The sequence below is a fragment of the Phoenix dactylifera genome, chromosome 17, assembly GCF_009389715.1.
Source record: "Phoenix dactylifera cultivar Barhee BC4 chromosome 17, palm_55x_up_171113_PBpolish2nd_filt_p, whole genome shotgun sequence".
NCBI classification, from domain to species: domain Eukaryota; kingdom Viridiplantae; phylum Streptophyta; class Magnoliopsida; order Arecales; family Arecaceae; genus Phoenix; species Phoenix dactylifera.
The window spans coordinates 5,055,801-5,074,262 of NC_052408.1; the positions used below are offsets into that span (position 1 = coordinate 5,055,801).

At 38.4% G+C, this 18,462-nt stretch overlaps 2 protein-coding genes and 2 non-coding genes across 4 annotated transcripts; all 4 read left to right on the forward strand.

The window, feature by feature from the left end:
* The first annotated feature begins 1,311 nt into the window (after positions 1–1,311).
* LOC103723773 (tRNA 2'-phosphotransferase 1-like) lies at positions 1,312–11,516 on the forward strand. The gene is made up of 8 exons (XM_008814804.4): positions 1,312–2,077; positions 2,165–2,272; positions 2,755–2,902; positions 4,049–4,138; positions 8,338–8,392; positions 8,486–8,608; positions 11,026–11,082; positions 11,172–11,516. Exons 1-8 carry the CDS (start codon positions 1,821–1,823, stop codon positions 11,300–11,302), a joined length of 969 nt encoding a protein of 322 aa, XP_008813026.2. The 5' UTR covers positions 1,312–1,820; the 3' UTR covers positions 11,303–11,516.
* A 1,522-nt stretch (positions 11,517–13,038) lies between these two features.
* On the forward strand, positions 13,039–17,027 carry LOC103723774 (40S ribosomal protein S20-2-like). The gene is made up of 3 exons (XM_008814805.3): positions 13,039–13,314; positions 13,405–13,518; positions 16,651–17,027. Exons 1-3 carry the CDS (start codon positions 13,185–13,187, stop codon positions 16,791–16,793), a joined length of 387 nt encoding a protein of 128 aa, XP_008813027.1. The 5' UTR covers positions 13,039–13,184; the 3' UTR covers positions 16,794–17,027.
* Positions 14,417–14,503, forward strand: LOC113461049. The gene has a single exon (XR_003383011.2). It is a non-coding gene; the product is annotated as a small nucleolar RNA SNORD36 (small nucleolar RNA).
* Positions 15,510–15,595, forward strand: LOC120104366. Its single transcript, XR_005506773.1, has one exon. It is a non-coding gene; the product is annotated as a small nucleolar RNA SNORD36 (small nucleolar RNA).
* Positions 17,028–18,462: the final 1,435 nt, after the last annotated feature.

The window sequence follows — 18,462 nt, forward strand, 5'->3', positions numbered from 1 at the left end:
GGGCTTAACCAAAAATTTCCTTTTTATTGGCCAAACGAACTCGGGTTTCGGATCGAAACCCAAAAACCCGAACCCGTTATGCCCGTTATGCCCTTTTTTAAATGCAGACGGGTTACCAATTACGGGTTCGGGTTAAAACTCAAAACCCGGACCCGTTATGAATAAATTAGTATTTTTTTTTTTTAAAAAGAACTGAAGATCTTCCCCCTCTTTTAGCGGCGGGCTAGGGTTCCGCCGAACCCAGCCCGCCAGCCTCCGGTCGCCGGGCGACGAGCGTGCCGCCTCCTTCCGGTGGACTCGCCGCCCGATGGCGAGCCCACCGGCGGTCGCACGCCAGCAGGGCAACGCCGGCGGGTTGGGGTTCCGCCGAACCCAACCCGTCGGCTCTTAGGAGCAGCGGGCGGCGATCATGCCGCCGGACGAAGTGCCGCCCGACGGCGCCACCGGGATGGGCCCGGTGCCGGACGAAACGCCGCCCGACGGCGTCACCCGGGCGGTCGAACCACCCGCACTGACTCCGGTGAGTTTTATCTTTTTTTTTTTAAAAAAAAAAGGGTGGGAGGCAGACCATGGCCGGCGGCTACGCCGGATCCTCTGATGGCTCATGGCGGCATATGCCGGCCAAATCCGGCGTCAGCAGGGTCATTCTTCCCCTTTTGGGGTTGTTTCTCAAATCCATGAATCCGGCCCGATCCGGCATTTGGATGGGATGGAAGCCATGGCCGATCCGGCATTGGGGTTGTTTTGCCGGCCATCACAGGGTCGGACCATCCCATTGCCAAGTCCCTGCGGCCGTGGAGGACTATCCATGGACTGTCAAAAATGGGTCTTTTACCATGATCTGGTTCTCCCCTTTACTGTGATCTGGTTCTAGGATGAACCAGGCTCTGGTACCACATGATAAAATCATCTTAAATAGGATCATAATAGAACCAATCTTGAAAGGAAGCATACCTGGATCCATGATAGACTGAACGATCAAAGCTTCCTTTGTTTTCTGGATGATCAAGTCCTTAGTTCGTATCTCCCTCTTGGCCCCTGTTCGAACACTCAGGAGATGGAGTCCAATTTTCTGTTCGCTTCTAGGCAGAGGGTGAGACCCATTATGTTATCCTACCATCAAGGATAATGCTTCCACTTCTCACGAAATCGTAACTGACCACGATGTGGTCATGTGGGTCAAAACCCAACACTTATGGGTTCTTTCATATGATTCTTCATCCATCATCTTGTAGGTTCTTCCACATGATTCTTCATCCATCATCTTCTAGGTTCTTCTACATAATTCTTTATGCTTCCAGAAAATTACAAATTCTTTTTTCCAACAGCCTCTCCCTTCCTCCAGCGTCAAGCCCATGTGCGGCCCTCCTTTCCACCCTCGCCTCCGCCTCCGCCTCCGCCTCCGTCCCTGACCTCACCGACGCTAGGGTCACCATCAAGATCGTCATCGACGGCGTCGAGGTCACCCGACCGGACCTCTTCAACGACGGCCGGATCGTGATCCACGGCCTCCAAGGTCTCATCAGCCCCCTCTCCTCGCTTTCTTGCCGTTAGGACTACCTTCCCTACCCCAACTCCTACTCTCCGCCGGATTGTGATCTCCGGCCTGATGCAAGCTCACCTAGTGGTTACCCACTCCGGCACCGCGGACACCACCGCCGTCGGTCCCTCCTGATGATGCCTCAGAATCAACTGTGTGCCGATCGTTGCGGTTTCGACGTGGCAGGATGCTATAGGCTGTGCTATAGCTGAGCCGGTAGACCGGGTCTACCCAATAATTTCTCCACGTCCACGCACCCCCTCCCAGCCTCCGGTTCTCGATGTGGGCTTCAGCGGCTGCTGCTCTCCGCGTCAGGCGCGGCCCTCCGTCGCCCCCTCCTCCTCCTCGCTCTCGCTCTTCTTATTCTTCTTATCCGAACGTTATTCCAACCCTATTCCTGTCGACTCTTCCCCTGTACCCTGACCGCCTTCTTCGTATGGCGAACCCTAATCCCGAGCCCACCGCTCCCAATCCCTCCTCGTCCTCCAAACCCTTCTCTGCTGCCTCCATCTCCGCTTCCTCCACCTCCAGAAGAAGGTAAGCTACTGCCTCGTTGCCCGTCTCTTCTATCCTCTGATTTGAATTCGTTTGGTGGTCTCAATTTGGTTTCTTATTTCTTTGCAGCGGGAGAGGGAGAGGGAGGGATTCCGGCTTTAGAGAGGACCGGCACCGCGGGAGAGGAGGCGGCGCGGATGGGGATAGCAATCGGATAGACGCTCTTGGTCGTCTCTTGTAATCTACTCCATTCTCGTCTTTTTTTCTCTTGTTTTCCACTTCAGTCTTCTTATTTGTTTGTTTAGTTTCTTAAAGTTTGGTTTTTGATAACTATATTGTTCTGTTAAACTCTAAATGAGATCTAGAATAGTATAAGATGGGGAACTGAATGATAGGAGTCGTTGTAATGCATGAAACTCTCTGGATGATTGCTATTTCCCCAAATCCAAGGTAAATGAATTCTTATCAATATCTTTTAAACAACAACTCTGGTTGAATGGCTCTATTTGTGATTATTGAACCAATAATTGTTTGCTATTCGATGGTGGACACTTTGGCAATGAATTTCTCAAGAATAAAAGGTGCTAAAACATCGTTTTGGGTTTGGTGTTTTCCAGAGAGCTAGTTCAAAAAATGCTTTTCTGTTCAATCATTGGTGCGAAACTAGACAAACAAGGGTAAATGCTTAATGGATGCTTATGTTGATCGACCAATTCCAGGACACGGATATTGCGCCATATGGCTTCGGAGCTGAACCTGGATATAAGGAGTGATGGGTTTGTCCGAGTCCGTGATTTATTAAAGTTGAACATGACAACTTATGCAAAAGTTCCATTAAGATCGCATACTGTGGAAGAAGTTAAAGAGGTCGGTTCTGTATTGCCTCTATTCTGATAATTGCTTCTAAATGCTATAGTATCTTGTCAGCTGCATTAAACAAAATTTCCTTTCAGTGGACTCTGAAGATGTGATTTTGGGGCATGATTATGCTAGTTATCTCCATTGAGTTCAATATCTATGTAACAGAATACGTACCAGCATTTGATCTTTGTATAGTATTATTGGCTTACATCTGTTTATCTTTGGATTTCCAAGTACATGCTACCAAGCATAACATCATCTATCTGTGAGGAGTTGCCCCATCCAGATATGGATATTCATCCCCATCTCTTCATTCAGAGGATAAAAAGCAAACATGCATCTTACTTCATGATTTAAACGAATCTATATAGTGTGAATTAGTTAAAAACAATAAATTAATCCTACCTTAAGATTTTGCTTCTAATTGTGGTTGAAACTATGTAAGTTAAGTATTTTGTTGATTTTGTGATATAAATCTTGTATGGGAAGCTGCGTGTCTTTAGACAAATTTACATTGTGTCATGTATGCACATACATATGTAATGGGGCAAGTATATGTTGTTTGTGATCCTTAAATATTCACAACCTCATAGAGTGTTCAACAACAAACTATGTAAAAGATGCCTATTAACTCAAAAACATCAACCATTGGTTTAAGGTACTATGATACCCTTGTATTGTGACTCTTTGCTGACAAAATTCAAGTATAAGTAGAATTTTAAAATTTTTATTTTATTTTTCATTGACGGACAGTGGAGAAATCACTGAAATTAAACTAAACAATTAGTTTCTCTGTTGGTTTGGAATATTGCATATAGAATGGACATATTGGACCAAGAATTGAAATAGAAAATGCATAAAATTATCTCTGCAAATTGCTATTGTCTAATTGTGTATCATTTTCCATTCTTCCCTTTAATTACATGTTTTCTTGTCTAATTTACAAATAATTTAAGATTTAAACTCTTGGTGGAATATATTTCAGTTGTATACCGATGGTGGAGAATATCTGCTGCTGTTGTTTCAGTAATTTTGTTCACCAACAACAATAAATTATTAGCTAATTTTAGGCCTTTTTTTATATTTATCTATTAATAAGCAGCGTCTTTCTCCCTCCATGATATTGCTCTAACAAATTGTTCATGGTTGCAGGCAGTGAAGAGGGATAATAAGCAAAGATTTAGCCTCTTGGAAGAAAATGGGGAGCTTTTGATTCGTGCAAATCAAGGGCACACAATAACGGTGGATTTTCTTCTCTAATTGAGCATTTGTCCTTTTTTTTTAATGATAGAAACTCATAGAAGTCCTTCATCAGTAAAATTGGAGCTGTTGTTGCTGTCCTTTTTATCTTTGCATGCAGACATTTTAAAACTAATGCTGATCATCCTCTTATTCTGATTATCATTCTTTTCTTAGACAATGATTATCATTCTTTTCTTTAGAGTATGAAATATAGCTTAGACAAATGGATGCTACAGAGATATTGATGTTACTGCATGTGCATAGTAGGTAAATAATTTTTAAAAATTTTAAAATCCATAAAAGTTAACAAAGGAATTTACAAGATAAACATTTCAAATTTCGCTTTGAGACATCTATATTGATATTGTTGAATTCTGTGCACATTTTGTGGAAATAATAACATTAGGATTTGGATCTTATTAGAAATATCCAACCTTTCGGCATTCACATCAAAGGTTGTTTTTCTCATGCCAAAGACCCTGCACATAGCATTGGCTGAACTCCTATTTTATATCTTTTGTATCCTAACTTCTACTATGAGGCTGGATAACCAAGAAGATAGTATGGATTACATCACCCAAACAATGGCCTGAGGGCAGAGAGTTTTGCTCGGAAGATCTGTCTGCCTAATTTCATTTTTAATTCAATGGAACCTAAAATCTAATAATGTATTGAAGTTCATAATTGGAAGGGGCAGCTTTCCAGTTACACATGTGAAGTTAGGATTTTGCACATTTGTGGACAGGTAAATGTGAGTATTTTTTTTGGGAGTTCGTGCAATAAAATGTTCTAAGAGTCAGTAGAGTCAGTGGATTAGAGAAAGGATGAATGAGTAAGGGAAGTTGTGTGATGCATGCAAGCAAAAAGCTAATATAGATAATATAATATGTATCATGACATTGATTTCTTATTTTTAGATAGCCCAAACATGGAGTAACCTTAGGGTAATTCCTTGGCCAATTCCACAGACTAAGTCAGCATCCACATAGTCTCTTCTTTTTTTGTTCTCCCTGTTTTAGTAGTAGTTGGGCATTTGTATTTTCTTTCAATATTTGGAGTTTGTTATGGTTTTTGTTATTTCTACTGGACGTTGAATCAGTGTCTGATATCAACTTTAAGCTTAGGTTCAGTTAGAAAATTTCTAGTCATTAGGATTTTCTTTAGAAAATAATTTGATGGCTTGCTGTGGTCGCACCATTCTATTTGTGCTTTCCGCAATCAGGTGATGCAAATCTTTGGTGAAGATTTTCAATTGATACACCAATTGCTTGGATCCATTTGAAAGCCTGAAATTATGCTCTGTGTGTGTGTGTGTGTGTTACCATGAAGACATCTTATTTCAATCTTTTTCTTGTTTCTTTCTTAGGGAAAGGGTCTAGAGGTGTTCTATTTAATGAGTCCTATCCAGTAAGTGTTTCATTGTTCCTTTCGCTATAAAATGAGATGAAGAAGAGTATTAATCAGTTTTGTTGATGGATTACTACTTGCTGCCTGTCCATTTTGTTTCTTTGCATCAAACTCTTTTACTGTGCTTGTGGAATCTCATAAATTATGGAACAGCCGCCGTTGGGGCGTATAATCATTTCCTCTTGTTGATTTTCTCGACAAATATCTGAATAAGTTTTCGGGTTTCATTTTTGCATGAAGGATATGCCCAAATTGTGGTTGTTCTGGCCCTGGAAGGCTGCCAGTTAGGTATTGCCTTTGGAAGCCTGGTGGCTGAACTCGTCCTAGTTCTTAATGGTATCAAGATTGGAGTCGTGTGGATAAGGCTGCCGTGACTATGGTGGGAGTAATGGGATAAGGCTGTGACAATGAATATCACCTTGGCAGTTGAATCATACTCAGGTTGGATCTCTTCACCAAGGCCATGGCTATGGAGTTGTTGATAAAGGTCCACTCTACCGGAGTAGCAGTGCGCTCAGATCTCATGAGTTCGCTCGGATCTCACAAGTCTGCATGTTTCCAGCATCCAAGTTGGGTAGCAAAATACTGGGGTGTGGCAACCTTTGTCTACGAGAGTTTATAGATGGTTTGTTTTGGTTACGGTCATATCGGCTACGACCATGCTTCTTATCCTATCCTAGAGGGCCAGGATAGCAAGGTGATTACTTTTGAGAATATCTAACCAGAAGATCAGATTAGGCGGACTCTCCTCCCCAACCAGCTTAGGGCCATAGTAAGAGACAGTAGTCTATGGGCTGTGGTTTCTAACGATGCCTATCCGTGTGTGATGAGCCAAGGGCTCATGACAAACGAGAAGCGCTAGTTTGATGGTAGGGTTCTCATTGGCAGTGAGGAGAACCCTTATGGAAGTTGAGTGAGCGATGCATAACACAGCCGTAGATAAAGTCTAGGTAGCGCTCCTTGGTTGCTCATCCACCACCTTTGTTAATTCAGAGTAAATTGGATGATCTGCTGATGGCATGCTAGCCCCTGCTTCGGGTCAGGTTCATGGTTTTGTATTGTGCTATCAAATCCTGCTGACTTGAGATTGTCGGTGTCCTAGGCTGAGCCGACTCCTTGGGCCCTCTTTGTAACTCTCTCCTCTATCGAACCCCAGCCACCGGGTGTATTCCACTGCATTCTCCTGTTGCATTGATGCTGTTTCATGATCACTGTGGGTCACTGCATGGTTTTTGCATGAGTTTGCTTTCTAATTCTTTGTGCATTTTGGTTGGGTCAATTGGCATTTGATGCCTTCTTTTGTTTTAGCGTATGTAATCTGGCTTTACAACCATGGTATGCTGGTCTCCAATGCTGGCTGTTGAATGGTATCATTTGCTACTGTTATACATAAAATAAAGCACAGGATACTTACCAAAAGAATTATTTCACATCCCCACTTATGTTCAATTTTTCAATTTGAATCTACATTATCATGCTAGTGAAACTAGGCATTTTATGCAAAGTTAGATGTGGTTATGAATATGTCTGAGGAATAAGATCGAATAATACAAAGCTGTTCAATTGGCTATTTACCAAGTGCAATTCATGGGCAACCTTTTATTTAGCTTTATTATGTATGATACATATTTGTACCATATGAGAGAGCAAACCAGAAGAGTCCATTATACAATGTTGTTGAGTTATACCTTTTGATGTGTTATAGCAAAAGGAAAGCTGTGAACTTTTGATAATTTTTATTTGAAAGTGAAAAGTGACTAATCATAAAAACAAAACTACTATGATTAGTATGATAGTTTAGCACCTAAGAACTTTCCAAATTAGAAAGCTAATAATGGTAATGCAATTTGTACACTGCACTTGGTAGTAAAAAGTTATGGTCTAGATGCTGGATATAAATATGAAATCATATTGTATCAATAGCAGATGGAGACCAAAATAAGACCCTTTCAGAGTTGATGCTATGAAATATTTTATTAAGAGTCATCCTCTTGTTGGAATCTTTTATAAAAATAGATAAAATGATAATTGAAGACATATCAGATTGTTTAAGATTGGTGTAGATGAAGTGGCGAGGTTTCCTCAGGGTCTTATGTAACCAGTGCATGCCTTAATGGAAAATTCGATTTGGTAATAAGCTCCATAAAATTATGTAGTTAAGAATGTTGGGCAATAGAGGGGGCAGGAGAACAAGATGAATGTGAAATGCTGGGCTGAAGAATGAGTCTAATAGAGGAGGCATACAACAAGATGGATTTTGTTAAGATGAGTACATTATGTTGAACAAGTAGATAGAAAAGGCATGTAAGTTGAACCATTTGAGGATAAAATGATGGAGAAGCCCTTGTGATGGTTCAATTATTGACCCGATGAAGAATTCAGCATAGTTGGTAAGGAGAGGTGTTCAAGTTATTTTTGAAAGGTTAATTAAAAGAGAGGCTTTTATAAGCTTACCTGCTACATGGATGGAAGTTGCAGAAAAAAGATTGTTTGGAAAATACTGCAGTAACATTGGAGGTAGTCTCTATCAGATGATGGACTTATATAGTTAGCAAGTGGTTGATAATCAATTGTTAAAATATTGTTTACTTAGTTTGTTCTAAGATTTTATTTTATATTTATAGTTTTATTTTTTTGGTGAACCTACTATGTTAGGATTATTCTGTTATAAAACTTGTCCAAGGCCTATGCTTACTCATGCATCAGTTGCTTATACTTGTTATAGTACCTGCTTTTCTTGCAGTTTTTCTTAATATATTTTGATCAGTAATCTGCATTTCCCCCCTTTGCAGACTATTAGCTCAGAAAGCTTACTAAAGCCTATCCTATCTGCTGAGGAAATACCAGGTAAAGTGCTAAGCAAACAATGTCATGACTAAGTTTCTATCTTCTGAAGGATTTGAAATATTTTATTCAGAAAATAATTGATGTATGATGCAGTTTGTGTGCATGGGACTTATAAGAAGAACTTGGAATCGATCTTGAAATCTGGGCTTAATCGCATGACAAGGTTACATGTGCACTTCTCAAGTGGTTTACCTGCAGATGGTGGAGTAATTAGCGGTATGTTTTATAGGATACTCAATTTGAGCCTCCAAAAGTAATGCCAAACAGGCCTATGACAAAACACACTTCACAAATGGTGCATGTTTGTCATCGGGCCACATTTTATTAGTATCTCTTTTATTTGGTAACATGCTTTCCAGCATTTATTTTATTAAAAACAATCTAATTTATGAAATTATAGTTGTCAATCCAATGTCTGGCTTGTAAAATTGAGGGTTTCAAATCTCCAGTTTTTTAAGGGTTACTTTCAAGCTGTGGAAGCTCACAACTCAGAAGACTATAAGATGCATATTTTCATGCTTTAAGTTACATTGAGAGTTTTTTTAAGCTAGTAGAATTATGCTCCATTAAAATGATCAATATATATTATTGAGTTGTTCATTTATTTTATTCATATGGCCATTTTTTCAATTCAATCAAAGGAAATGCAATAGTTCAGGGGGTTGCTCTTGTCTTCCATCTTTTAGCTTAACCTGTTATTATTTCTTAAATGTTTTAAAACTTATACAAACCTCTAGCAAAGTAGTTTGCTCTAGTTTTAACTTAAACCTTGATAAGGTTATTCTTATTTTTTGAATCACGGGCCATCTTACTCTTCATTTAGTCCCATTTTTGGGTTTTGGTCCTAGGAAAATAATGAAAACAGATATTGCAAGTATCGACTAGGTTTGAAAGCTAAAATCTAAGCAATTCTAAATCCTCAAATGTAGGAATTGTTCTTGATTTTGTATCACATGTCCCATAGTCTATAACAGGTATATAGGAATTATTGCCCTTCTTGATATCATTTTGGACCGAAGCAACATGGCTGGCATATTGTTCTTTAACATCTTCTCAATGTAAGACAACCAAAATTTATTTCTCCTGCCAAAAAAAGACTTATTTCTTTTAATTTGTACAAGAAGTTGATTATCATCATCATAGTCACACCGGCACTAGACTCTGTTGAAGAGATGAAAATCAGAAATGAGCTTTTCCCCACTCTTTCTATCTTGCCTTTCTCTTATTCTTCACCAATTGAAGAACTCTTGCTTAATCTCCACCAAAGTATCATTCATTCATTCTTGTTGTACTTTTCATAATAATCCCTTTTTATCCAAATATCTTTGCAAAAGATATTGTAGTTTCCTGTGCCAAAACTCCCTCTCTTCTGTTTTTCATAGCTATTTTCAAGTCTTGGCATATCTAGGATGGTTGCCTGGTTGCATGAACTTCAACTGTGTAATTAGCAAGGCAAGTTTTCATTTTTTTTGCTATCTGGTTTTCTAGGTATCATGACAAACTATACTCTCACTCCAAATTTACTTTGGCCACGGTCCCAAGTTTGACATGAAGTTGAGGTGTAGCATAAAATATCTCAAGGTTAGACTGTTATCCACATCAGCAATCCAGACTGATATGATAATAGATTCTTCAATAATTAGTTTGAAAGTAACATTGTGCTTATTTTGTATGAGGTGAGAGATGTAAATTTTTTGCTCGGTGTACCTGAAGATCAGAATAATGTCCATACTTGCAATCTTGATCCTAAATTTCTTTGCTTTTGCAAGCACTAGATTCGGTCTAACTCTATACAATTAAGAAAATTACTCTGAACTAGTGTCTGTGGTCGATGATGACCAAATGCAGATCTTATGAAATCATTCCCAACAATTAAAGTGACTTTAAACTAGTGTTTGAATTTCTGAGGGAACATCATTTGTGGATAAGTAGAACTTGCATGCGAAGTGAATGGTGTAGAGAACATATGGTTAATTGGCACGTATGCTCTCTTTTTTTTTCATTATTATTTTGTGGCTTTCTCCTATTACCTACTACATGTTGCTGATATTTGTATTAGCTATTTCACATCTAGTGGAAATTAAAATGGTCATTGATCAGTTGAGCCTTCTTCGGCTCTACACACTGGTAGCACATTTTGCAGGGAGAGTATCATAGGTGTCTCATTCATCTTAAGCTGGGTAATTATGCTGCTAGATTTGGCACCAATTTTTTTAATCATGCTACAAAATTATTGGGCCTCAAAAAGATTAAGATCCTCTTTCACATCTGCCTTATTTAGATGTTTTATGAAGCATCCCCATCCTTTCCTTCTTCACATTTGAATGAAGATATAACCATCCATTTCATGGAAACATTACACAAACTTCTTGTTTTAATTCTTCAGTGCATAGGACCTATCCAGGGATTGAATTAATTTCTTGTAATAGAAGTTTGTTGTCCAGTTATATTCTTATATCTAGCAGTTCAATGATTGCACAGATTAACTTTGGGTAGTATCCTAATATCTCACAATCCAGATACTGGCATACTATACATCCAATTGTTTAATTCTCCATGTTGCCACACTGGCATTGTTGTTTATATTCAACATCTATCAACTAATGCTTCTTTCTTTGAATTGTTTTATTAAGGTATGCGTCGAGATGTCAATGTCTTGATTTATTTGGATGTTAGGAAGGCATTGGAAGGTATCTATCCTATCCATAACTGCATTTTGATTTCAAAGAACTTTTAAAATGTAAGCTAACATGTGATACACGACTTATTTGCTTCTCAGAAGGAATGAAGCTTCACATTTCGGATAACAAGGTGATATTAACTGAGGGATTTGATGGTGTCGTGCCTGTGAGATTTTTTGAGAGGATAGAAACATGGCCAGGGAGGGAACCAGTACCTTTCGAAAAGTAGGTGTTGGATTATTTTCATTGTATGTTTGATACAGTGGACCTGGCTACTCGTACCAGATATTGCCGAATTTTGGTTGGTTGTATCAAGATATATTTTGAACAAGATAGCAAATTACAGCTGAAAAAAGGTCATGATGCTTCAATGTTGGAAGCCTCTGTTTCACAAAGTTTTGAATTATCTACTAGCATTGATATTTAATTCATCCCGAACTCTGCCCAAATGCGTGCTCATTCTCTAGTATTTGTATGTTAATATGTGGTATGAGTCATAATATGAAAAATTGGATGTGTTCACAGTTGGAACTTCAATCCACTCATGATGGAAAAGCACTGGCCTATTGCGATCAGAAGTTCTGCATTGTAAGGATGAGTTTTTTTTTTTTTTTTTTTGTGGGGTGGGTTGGGGGGGGGGGGGGGGGGGGCATCTCTGTTGAAAAATTGAATGTGATTACAAAGAGAGGAGTTTCATATTGCAATAGTAAAATGCTGATGCTATTATACCAAGAAGACTTGCTTGCCTTTTATGTGTGAAGCAAAATCTGATAAGCTGTCTCAAAACCAGTGAGCAATCCCCCAACAAGAAAGGGAGAATGATATGATCAGATTGTCCTCTCAGTATAATCTGCTAGGGATCCAATATGAGCACCTTTTGTTTATTGCTGGATCCAAGTTACTTTATCCCCCAAGGACCATTATAAACAACAAAAGAACTTGGGGCCACAGAATGCAGCTGAGAATGGGAAGGAGAGTGTGCCTAATAAAGGCCTCGAGAGTTGGTCTCTTCTCTCCCTTCAATCGCGCTGGGATTGGGCCGGGGTGACCCCACGGGCTCTTCCTCTCCTACTTTTGCTTCCTTGCTTTCGCAGTGCCCTTTTTCAGTCCGGCTGGGTCTTACAGGATTTTTCCAAACATGCCTCTAGTAGATTCAGTTTACTTCCTTAGCTAGCTACCAATCTTCTTATTTAATGTCTGCAGGTATTGTATGTTTTACTTATCATGTCTCCTGATTCAAATTTCTATAATATGACCCTCATTTTCTGAATTTTGTAATGTATAAAAAGTCGTCTTTTATGTTTATGTAACTCTAGATATATACATTCATGCATCTGTGCAATTCTATATGTGATTTAGATTATGGAAAACAATCTTGGCTTGATGATTCAGGGTCCATTCAGGTATTGATCCTGCTTTCAAAAGTTGAAAAAGAAAATCCTGCACAAATTTCTTCTATGAAACCTTAATATGTGTGCCCATGCGTGCACATAGAAAGGAAAAGAAAAAAAAAAAAGCTACTAAATACACCTATAATTTGGGTTGGGTGAAGAAACTACAGCTTGTTTATGACCTAGATCTGATCCATATGTGTTTCGGGTAAGGATTGTGGATCCAAACCTAAGTGATGAGTTGAATTGGCTTTCTGAAAACAACTTGAGGTCCGAGGTTTCCTGGGGCTGAGTCAAGGTCATGTGTGATCTGACGCAGCCCGAAATTCAACTTGAAATTTTTAGATCTAGGTTGAGGCCAGATAAACTTGGGTCTAAACTTTTAATTAATCATTTTGCAAATCTTTTTATAACTAAAAATATAATAATATGATTAAGACTAACATTTTTAATATACAAGTTTATACGGTCTGCTCCAATTGCGTCGGATCCGGATTGGCCAACGGGTCGATCCCCACTTGCAGCCCTAGATTTAGCGGACCATCACAATAAACGTGGCGAGAGAAACCCTAAACCTCGTCCTCAGGGCGTAAAGTATAAAGATCGCGGGTTAGAATCAGCAGCAGCGCCGCTCTCAAACTCTTCTGCTCTCTTCGCCTCCCGTTCTAGGGGTAGGCTTAGGGTTCTTTCTGTGAACTCTCGTCGGACGATCACAGGGGAATGGTATTTGCTTCAGAGATGGCGTATGCTGCGATGAAGCCAGCGAAGCCGGGTCTGGAAGAGCCCCAGGAGCAGCTACACCGCATCCGGATCACCCTCTCCTCTAAGAGCGTCAAGAACCTCGAGAAAGGTGCCCCTCGATCCAACTTACTCATGAATTCGATTTCGTTTTGTAAGCCTTTATGATCTTTTGATCGATTCTGGGTGCTCTTGGTTGTAGTTTGTGGGGATCTGGTGAGGGGAGCGAAGGACAAGACGCTGAGGGTCAAGGGACCGGTGAGGATGCCCACCAAGGTTCTCCACATCACCACCAGGAAGTCCCCCTGTGGTGAAGGTGACGCCTTTTCTCCCTTCTTTAACTCTTTAACATCTTCTGTTATTCTTTTTTGTTTGAAGATATCTAAAATGTGCTTACCTCCTGCAAAGTTTCTTCCTTTTCCTTAATCTTTAATGGGTGTCGCTTAGAGATCGAATTTTGTTCAGTTTAACCAACATGGGGGTAGTTGGTGTTGGAGAATTGACATATAGCCAGTGACAACTACCTCTATTATGGTTTTCCCCCCCTTAAACAACGATAATAGCTGATTTCCATTGTCAAGCCACTTCTTATGTATTTGTACACTTATATGTTATCATGGTCCCAATTCTGCTCCTCTATAAGAAAGCCTAAGGCTTTTGAGGAGGCAATGGTTAATGCTGGTTTTGTTTTTAGAGTGTCTTTTGGTCTAATTGTATGCCTGATATGGCCTTTTTTTGGTTTTTTATGCTTCATTTGTTTATGTAATATTTAACAAACAAGGCAGACCACTACGCAAAACGAAACACTTTCAAGGAAAAAAATGAATGATTTTGTAGTCATCTTACAACGTAAGTTGTATCAGCAACTTTTATAGAAATGATTATATTGGTATTTTTTCTTGCACTTTGAACTGTTGCAAAATGTATTATAAATTCACACACGTTTGCATGCCCTTGTTAAGGTAATGTAAAAGAACATCTCAACTGTTCCATATCTGTTGTACAAGTAGGGGAGGATTTGTTAGTTATATAAGCACTGCATAGTCTGGACTAAAGTTCTTAGTGTGTTTTAAGTTGATTAACTTGGTTGAATAGATTTATCGTTTGATAATGGTGAAAGATATGATCAAATACGAATAGATGTTTCCAGTAATACACAAAGTAAGCTGTGAACCGTATAAATTTTAAGAGCTCAATGCTTGGATGATTTGACTGAACAAATGATGATATAAAGATTTAATGATACTGAGACCTATGTCCTTGAAGTCTCAAAAAATCGAGCTTTTTAAAGCTGATGCTCAGTTAAATTTTAGCATCCAATCAAGTTTTAAAAATTTGGTAAAAGTCCTGAAAGGAGCTAAATATATGGGGTACTCACTGATGAGTCATGTTGCAGTCTTTCTGGCAACTATGCATTTGGTCTGATGCAAGCATATTGTGCCCATGTCAACTGGTGCTGGCATGGCACAAATTGTACCATACCTGAGCTGGCTCTGAGTATGTGCAAATTTGTGGAAAAGCTATTAGAAACATGATATGAGTTAGAACATTTAGAAAATATTAATGCAGCATCCAGCATTAATTTTAACAGTTAATACTTGTAAATATAGTTTTACAAGTTGTCTCTAGAGGGAGGTTACTTCTATACACTATGTTCTAAATCTACATTTGTGTCTTCATGAATTGACATAAATTGATTTGTGAAACTGATTTGCTTAAATGCATAGTATGAGTTGTGCTGATAAAAAATGATTACATCTTCTAGATGGTTACTTCTTATTACTAATGTAGTTTATATTTCTAAGTGCATTTAATTTGATAGAACATAATTTCGTTGGTTATGCTAACTGCAAACGAAAGTGACCAAATAAATAAATTATTTATATACGTAAGAGTCGCTCTCGTTTCTCTTTAGCCTCTTTAAACACATCTATTTATGTATAGCAATAGTTGCATAAATAATAAAAGAAGCACTTCAGGTATTATCACTGTTTGGTTGATTTGACTGAGCATAAATTTATGTCTATGAAATGTCAAAAATCAAGCCTTTTAAAATTGATGCTTGGTCTAATTTAACCATTACTGCAAAGAAAAGAAAAACTTAACATACTTCAACTAATGCATGTAAAGGTATTTGTAATTATTTTTACCTATAGCAATTAGTCTGATTGCATATGCCTTGGAGATTATTTGATGTTTTTGTTTAAAGACATGCTCTTCAGTTTATATATGTCTGTATTTATGTTCTGGAGTTTTTTTCTTTGTTTTTTTTTTTCATTGTGATAGTGGTGGTCGGATAAATTGGCCGAGCAGATAATGATATGCAGACAATTGATACTGAAGTTTAAATTCATGAAGTCTCAAAAAATCGAGCTTATTAAAACTGATGCTCAGTCGAATCACTATCTAGAACTGAGATCCTTAACTGACTATTCTTGTTTCAGGAAAAATGATAATGTAATTATAAGAAATAAATTATAATTACTTAAATCCAGACCTATGCATTAATTTATTTTGTATGCCTTAGAGGAAACCTTTTTTTTTTTTGGGTTCAAAGCGCTGAAACTGATGTCTTCATGCCAACCTATTCATCAACCATCATGCTTGTCTAGAATAATGGTTATGCTTTATGAGAGGGATTTGTTGAGAGGTGGAGATGATTAGAGGGTTCGACAGAGCAGGTGACTATAAACTAGTGTGTTTATACCAGTCCACACCCCCCCCCCCCCTTTTTTTTAAGAGGGGGTAGTATATGTGATCTTGGCAGGTGACTATAAACTAGTGTGTTTATACCAGCCCCCCCCCCCCCCCCCCCCCCCCCCCCCCCCTGCCCTTTTTTTTAAGAGGGGGTAGTATATGTGATCTTGGATATTAAGTATGTTTCTGCCAAAGAAAGAAAAGAAAAAAGGTAACTGTATGTCTGTTGTAATCAGTGTGTGGGCACAGCCCGGTATTTTCTTCTGACACAACTGCGAATGAAATGGTTCCAGATGACAAACTTTTTGAATGGTTTCTTGTTTTTTTTTTTTTCACCAAGGGGGAAAAGGAATTTTGTGTTTCTTTAGACAGTTAGAATGGTGGACCCCAATTAAATTTTGCAATTTATTATTTGCTAGTCTGGATTGCAAAATGGAGGTAGTTCTCTATTATATATCTCAAATATGGTGAGATAGTAGACCTATAAGCCTACTGTGTCCCTCAGTAAGAAGTTGTTGGAACTTTGATTTCAATCTTATTACTCCACACAACTTTTCATAGAGGTTGATTGAGGGATACAGGCAAATTCTGTTTTTGATGGAAGGAGGGACAAATAACTGAATTCAGTTATTATATTCTTTCAGCAAATTCTTGCTATTCTAGATATTCAAATTCATTTCCTTTTCTTTGTTTATTTTTTTTTTAAGTTTGTAATGGTGCAAACTTCTGATTGCAACTTTTGTTGTTTCAGGAACCAACACCTGGGATCGGTTTGAGCTCCGTGTACACAAGAGGGTAATTGATCTTATCAGCTCTCCTGAAGTGGTTAAGCAGATAACCTCGATCACCATCGAACCTGGTGTAGAGGTTGAAGTGACGATTGCAGACCCTTGATTTTTTATTTATGTAGATCCATTGAGTTCTTGCTTAAGGATCCTCTAACAATCATTTGTCATTTTGTAATATGTTGATAAAACTTTTACCAATTTTAAAGCTTTTACTTTTTAGCATGTGACTGGACTCGCTCTTGCTGAGGATTTTTGGAATTGCCTCTGCTTATCATTTTGATGATGTTTTGCTTGGGTCTTTGATTGGAATGCTCAACAAGATAAATTTAATTTGTATGAAAGCTTAGCTATCATTTTATGGCTTATTATTTCAACTGCAGAGATGTGTTATAACTTAGATTATCAACTTGTCAGGTATTATTTCCCATGTTGAAGATCATGGAGTGTTTACTTTCTAATGATGAAAGAGTGCATCTGATGGCGGTGGATTAAGGTGCAGAATGCGAGACCATGGCAAAGTTGGTTTATTGAAGATTGTATAGAATTCCTTCAGAACTAAGAGTTAATAAATTGAAACTTTTGTAGAAAATGTTAGAATAATTATAATTCCAATATATATTAGGCAGGCAGGTAAACCTGAAGTTATAATGTGGCAAGTATGGGTAGCAGTAGTCATCAATGGAGAATCAGGGGAATTGGAAGAATAAGATATCATTCCGCAAGCTGGGAGGTGCTTTCTATTGGAGGGTATGCAAGCTATTTACTTTCATGAGGGAGGTAAAGCCAAGCTTTGCATCTGGCTAAATTTGCTTCTAGTCTATTATAACTTGATTGACAAATTAACCAAAGCGAAATTATGAATGACTCCAGTTGGCCATGCAGAACCAAAATTTTAAGTTCGTCATGCTCATGGCAATTCTCATTCCTAAAATGTGCTTTACGTAAAGAACAAAGAGTTGGATTTGGTTATGGTTTCCACTTTATAGCCTGTCAGGTTTGATAATCATAACTAGTTGTATCAACTTATTGCTAGACCAGGCTATATGGCAGGTGTCTACCAAATTGATGCTTCATCATTAGGTTTGGTCTGGCTACAATCAAAACATTTTAACATGGATGGGGCTTGGATTCATGGTACTTACATTCTTGGGGATTTTGTTGGACCAAACCTATAAATATGACTGATAATGCATCAAGCCTAGTAAAAGCTTCGATTGATAGCCTTTCATATAACTCTACATAATTCGATGTTTAAAGAGAGAGAACTTCATAAAGTAGATTTATGTCCCCAAAATAATTAATTCAAATTAGTTAATATGGGTATTAGGCTATATTATCAGTTAATGTTGAGAAGTTTTGTTTAGGCAGAAACCTGTCCAAATAATTAGGATGGTGTTTCTTGCCACTCAGCAAATTATAGTACTAAATATTTGAATCTATTGTTGCAGTTCCATATATATAACTTTTCTATGTTGGTTGGTTAAATGCTTATGTTATGAACATTTACTTTCATAACTTCTTGGACATAATCCAGCCAGTACTGTGTTCCTTAGTTGTGCCTTCCTGTATGATATATTTTATTATCAGATAGGTACTTTCATTAAAGTGCGATGATTGTAGTAAATGTTATTAAGAGCTCTAGTTTTGTTGGGCAACGGCATCTGTTTAAAGGATTAGCCTAAATTTTTACACTCCATTCATGGTGCAATTTATAGAGGATGATGCACCCAGGATACTATTCCACGCATGCTCTATCCATGAGGTTTACAGCATTA